Genomic DNA, 6,000 nt, shown 5'->3' on the forward strand with positions numbered 1-6,000 from the left:
GGGTGTCAGAGGTCACTGAAGCCCCTGGAACATGGCCAGGCAGTGCCCATTGGGCAATGCCAAGGGGTGGGGTATATACGATAAAGGAAAGAAGGCTTATGCTGTGGGGGGGAGCTCTACAAGGGATGGGGTCATGTTGCCGATGTCTGGGGGGGGGGAGGTTACAGTGGGAGGAGGTCCAGATCAGTAGGAGATTGGGACACCTGGTGCAATGGAGCCTGAGCACCCCAAAGCCAGTTTCCCTGGCGTACTAAGGCTCCCCCCCCCCGCCCCCCACCCGCAAGATTCCACCCAAAGTGTCAATCATTTAAGATTCAAACAAGTAAAAATTGCTTCAATCGGAGAATTGTGGACTGTTGCAATTCTCTGCCCCAGAGAGTTGATTTGATTTATTGTTGTCACATGTATTAGTATATAGTGAAAAGTATTGTTTCATGTCCTCGAAACAGACAAAGCATAGGGAAGGAGAGAGTGCAGAATGTAATGTTACAGTCAGAGCCAGGGAGTGTTGTGGATGTTCCAGTGTTCAATATATTCAGAGCTGAGATGGACAGATTTTTGATAACTCGGGGAATCCAGCGATATGGGCAGGAAAATTGGGGTCGAAGATCTGCTGTGACTATGTTGAATGGCAACACAAGCTCAAGGGGTGAAATGGTCCATTCCTGCTCTATTTATGTTCCAAACAGATTCTTCTGTCCAGCTTTGTGTAAAAGCACTTCAATGATGCAGAGCTTTAGGAAGGAAGTAAGGTTTCAAAGGAACAAGAATGATTGCCTGGCTAAAAAAACTGAGACACAAACTGTGAGAAGCTGAGGTTGTTCTCCTTGGGATTTGATGGAGATGTACCAAAATTATAACAGGTCTTGATAAGGTAACCATTTACTGATCACACAAGGGACAGGAGAAACAGATTTAAGGTATTAGACAGAGCGATTGCAGAGGGATGTGGTTCATGGCGAGTAGCAATGCTTCAGAACTCGCTGCCTACAAGGGCGGTAATATCGATTTCGAAAGGATACTGGAGGGAAAACAAACATGCAGGGCTATGGGAATAGAGCAAGGGAATGAGACTGATTGCACTACTTTACAGAGAGTCAGCATGGACTCAATGGGCCGAGTAGCTTCCTTCTGTGCCAGAATGACTTTATCATTTTATATTAGTATTTAATTGTATGCAAGAGAGCATTAACTGGGGATTCACCTCAACAGACACTGACTGGCACGGAGGTTGTTGGATTTGGATGTGTATGCTTCCCATTTCTAACTCTGTAAATAAGTACAAATGTAAAGATTTGCTGCCATTCTTTTTCACCAACTGGCTTTCTGCAATAAATGTTACAAACCCAACATGACCAGTTGTTCCTCACTGCACCAGCACATAGAAAAGGCAGCTTTAAAGGTTTCAAATCCTTGATCTGTGCTGAACAAAGTGATCTCACCAGCACAAAGGTCAGGCCTCGCACCTGAGGATTGGAGAGTGGGGGCTTAAGGAAGATTTCTGCTCTTCATTGTTTTCTTGTGGTGTGTACTGCAAAGGCAAAGAACGAGAGCTAACTTTCCTGCTCCAAAGTATTGTCTGCGAGTGGGGAATGCTGGAATATTATAAAGGGACAAGAGTTCCTGGATTTTGACTCAGGAAAGAGTGAAAGAACGGCAATATATTTCTAAGTCAGCACAGTGAAGGATTTGGAAGGGAAGTACCAGATAATCGTGTTCTCATTGTCTGCTGACCACGTCCTTCCAGATGATAGTCATCGTGGGTTTGAAGAAGCTGCTGAAAGAGGCTTGGTGAGTTCCTGCATCTTGTAGATGGTACACGCTATTGCAACTGTTCGTCGGTAGCGGAGGGACTGAGTATTTGTGGAAGGGTGCCAATCAGGCTTTGCCTGGAAGGCGTTGAGCTTCTTAAGTATTGTTGGAGCTGCATTCATCCAGGCAAGTGGAGAGTAGTCCATCCTGACTGCTGCCTTGTAGATGGTGGACAGGTTTTGAGAAGTCAGGAGCGGAGTTACTCACCACAGGGTTCCTAGCCTTTGACCTGCTCTTGTAGCCACATTATTTATATGCCTAGTCCAGGTCAGTCCTGGTCAATGGTAACCCTCAGGATGTTGAAATGACCAATGGGGAGAATGACAGACAAAAGTTAGACCTTCCAACAATACAGGTTCTACAGAAGAAAAGAAACTTCAACCATTCGTGCTTTGCGTATGTTCTCATTGCTTGGCCTTGAAAACCCAGCAATGTTTTAAAAATAAATTTCAACACCAGTGACAATGACTGTAATTGCATTACAACTTTCCAAAAGCTTCAATTTATTCATATCATTAGTGTAGTTAATAGAATAATTATTTACATTTTGCAATGGGCAAAATTACATTTAAAATAACTGCAAAAAAATCCCACATCCATCTGTGTCTTCAGTCGCTGGCCCCTGTATTCAATGTCCCACCTTTTCCCCATGGATGGGGTAATCACCGAACTCAACCAATTGGCAGCAACTCAGTATTGACTCAATCATTTGTTTCCTCCCCTATCCTGGGTCATGTATCTCCTATATTCTGATAGAACACCACATGAAGTTCATCTGGGATTTTCAGATATGCCATTCGAGTAAATCTCCTTTTTCAGAGTGGTGGCTAAAATTAGACAGTCTTCCAATTCAAGCCTAATGGTTGAACAATAAATATTCCTCAACACTGTACCCTCTAAGTCTTGATTGGAGGTCCTATGGTTTCAGCTGCCCTCCAACAACACACCCAAGCATCTACTTCTCATAATGGAGCTCAGAGAGTGACCATGAGGAAGGTTATTAACCGGAGGGGCTGAAACCTATCCAGCTCTTGCCTCCTCCCCTTCACCCCAAATAGTGAGCAGCAATCAGGCAGATACCTTTCACTTTACTATCTGAGGGACAGTGAAGGCAGTGCACATTTACAGCTCTGTTGGTGTTCAACAAATTTGACACGACTTGGGACTCTAACAAAAGTTTGGATAAGAGAACGGATGCAGTTCCTGGCACAGTTGTGGAGATGTTCGAGGTTAACAGAACCAAACTACATTGTATTTCAATGTTCCACACTAAACGATGACTGACAACCTTTGCCAACATGCAAAGTATATGGGCACCACTGCCTGCAACCACTGTGGTTGGAACTGGTCTTAAATGCAAGTTAGGCACAGCATGTCACTCCCTCATACTTTAAAGATAAAACACAAACAGCACAAAAATAGCATCTCACTTGTGCAGAATGTGAACCTTGAGAGGGAGCAGTGTGTGCATAATATGCGTGTGCATAATATGCGTGGACCTCACGGGGATGGGGTGGGGAGGGGGGGGGTTAGCTGCTATTTATGGAGACAGGGAGAAACCACACTCTCAAGCAGCCTATTGGGATATCTGGTGCCACAGTTGCGTACCTGAACCTTCTGCGCTGCCTCTCTCACACCCTGACCCATAACACCCTACACCCAGTTGGAGCCCTCCTCACCAATTAGCGTGTCTTTTTTTTAAAAAAAAGCCCCTTGAAGCATAGGCGGTCAACAACATCTTCAATCCCTGCAACCCTCCCATCCCATCAACACCCGCTTCCTCCCATCGCCTCCCCATAGAAATCGCAGTAACTATTGCCACACTGAAATAAACTCAACCCACACCAGGAAAAAGAACTGACAAACAGAGGACTGGCCTGTCAGCTTCTTTGCAAAGATTAGGTAGCCTCTGGGACTTTGAATGTCCTGAACAAGGCAAAACCCGAATTTCCTGTACTCACCACAAATCCAGACTGACCTGCCGTGGGATTCGGTTCTTTCTACATAATCTTTCAAAAAGAATTGTTTGGCCTAATGGGACCAGCGCACTTCATCATGTGGCAAGTTCACTTCTGCACTGGATTAGTGCCAATGACTGTAATACTACCAACAGTATGAAGGGTAGGATGGCTTTATGCACCCTTCCCCTCTCTGTGATCCCCTTGCCATGCCTCGGGTAGCCAGAAAAAACAAACATGGCAAAAAAAAAACACGCAACCAATGTGGCTTATACACACCTCTCAGCCAGCCAGTTGAGGCCTTGGCAGCAGGTCATGTACCCATTGGGGAAACAGGGCACGGTGCTCTGAGAAGTGGCATGAAATGAGGATTGTGAAGCAAAGGGCATGATTCATTCATGAGCTTGAAACAAGAATTTGAGGGGGCTTTTTTTTGAAGTTCAGTTTACCCACCAACAAGCCGCTTTCAAAAATATTGACAGCTTGAAATTCAATACAAGAAACCAACCTCAAACACTGTTTTATCGGCACTTATTTTATTACAGTGAAGCGAATGACAACCGGCACCTTGCACAAGGCTGGTTCCAGAAGACTGCAGTCAACGCAGACACAGTAAAGCACAAGAAATCTGTGTGATTAACTGCACAATTCCATCCCCTGAGCAAATCCCCAGAAAGGGCTGGATGGATGAGCAGGTTCATGCTAATTTCAAAACGGATTTCCGCTTCCCCCCCCCCCCCTCCAGTTTATGTGGGATTTTAGGCCAGCTTTTTAATGCTTGTTGATTAACGAGCACGGTCTCATCCTCCAGCACCGCCGCAGCAGCACCGCTGCTCTTCCTGCACCAAGAACCAACGTACTTTCAATTACATATTTTAAAGTGGACGAGGAAAGCACCGTGCGTTTTTTTTTAAAAAAAACGTTGCAAGAGGAAGGTTTCCTGCTCCTGAAACGATGCGACCGTACGTTTATTTATTTTTTTAAAAGACAGACCGTGCAGCGATTGCATTAGATGAGAAAAGCAAATACTGCATCCAGCCTGCAGTCAAAACAGCTCCAGCCAGAACCCCGCGTGTCCCACTGACACTGTAACAAGTTGTACGCAAGAGATTGACACTGTCTTCCCCCCCCCCCCCCCCCACCGCCTCGGATTTTCAAACGCCCGACCTGTGGGCAACATTTTAAGTCGCAAAATAAAACGCGATGGGTATTAACAATACAAAATGTATCACTTTTAATAAAAGGCACGACTGAATGGCAACCGGGCTGCAAGGAGATCGGGAGGGGGAGGCATTTCTGACGCGTATTTTATGAACAAAATCAAGTTCCGACAGATCAAAAATAATAAAGGTTGAATTTCAGCGTCGCTGTCACCTGCCTTGGAACTGCTGAGATGGGTGGATGCAGATTGACAGCTGCCTACAGCCCCCTCAAAAAAAAGACTCAAATGTATGGGGCGGGGAAGGCAATGAAAGCATTCAACCCACCTCGAGCAGAGAGCTTTTTGGTGTTAATGATTTTCGCTGCATATTCTTGCCCTGTTGACAGCTTCACACATCTGCGGACGATTGAGAAAGCGCCTCTGGACAGAGAGAGAACAAGAGAAAAAATAGACACAATGTGGCAGAGCAAGGATCATTTTATACAATTCAAAAGGATCAGAAATGTTGCGCTTTTTCCTTTGCTGAGGGGTTACTGCGGGGGGGGGGGGGGGGGAAGAGGTTACCCTGAGACTGCTGAAAAAGAGGGGGGGGGGGGGGGAGAGACAGACTGGCTTGCAACAGGGGGAGGAGGAAGGAGACTTGTGTTACTTACTTGCCGAGCTCCTCGTAAAGCTGGTATTCATCGCTGAATCGTGTACACGTTCCAGTCGAGGCCATGTTGGAAAAATTGCAATTGGAGATTGCAAGGGAGGGAGCCAGCGCTTGCTACCGGGCGCCGGCTGATTGACAGCACCGCCCGCCGCCTCTCGCGAGATGGCTGGCAAGCAAGAGGGGAGGAGAAACGGGGCGGCTTCCTCTGAGTGACAGACCTGAAGCAGGCAGATGACATGAAGATTGTGGCATTGCTCCCAATGTGTTTTTTTTAAAAAATCAGGTTTGGGAAGATGCATCGCCTCTGTTGCAATGCGAGCAGGTCAATGAAATTACTTGCATTTTTCTAACTGCAGTACAGGACAGGTGATCATTGGAGACCCTAAAAAAAATCCTTCAACCTGTAAGGCTGCAAC

General features: G+C 46.0%; 1 protein-coding gene across 50 annotated transcripts in view; it reads right to left on the reverse strand.

Moving 5' to 3' along the window:
* LOC144510121 (calcium/calmodulin-dependent protein kinase type II subunit beta) overlaps window positions 1–5,752 on the reverse strand; it is a 268,446-nt gene extending 262,694 nt beyond the window's left edge. For 48 of the 50 annotated variants that reach the window (XM_078239437.1, XM_078239429.1, XM_078239423.1 and 45 more), the window contains exons 1-2: window positions 5,586–5,740; window positions 5,258–5,352 (exon numbers count right to left, since the gene is read on the reverse strand). In XM_078239437.1, the coding sequence (XP_078095563.1) occupies window positions 5,258–5,352; window positions 5,586–5,650 (160 nt within the window). In that variant the 5' untranslated portion in view covers window positions 5,651–5,740. Of the gene's footprint in view, window positions 1–5,257; window positions 5,353–5,585 lie in introns of all 50 variants that reach the window. The other 2 variants (XM_078239439.1, XM_078239470.1) reach the window with 2 other exon arrangements.
* Between the last annotated feature and the right edge of the window lie 248 nt (window positions 5,753–6,000).

Source organism: Mustelus asterias, chromosome 22 (assembly GCF_964213995.1).
Source record: "Mustelus asterias chromosome 22, sMusAst1.hap1.1, whole genome shotgun sequence".
Taxonomy (NCBI): domain Eukaryota; kingdom Metazoa; phylum Chordata; class Chondrichthyes; order Carcharhiniformes; family Triakidae; genus Mustelus; species Mustelus asterias.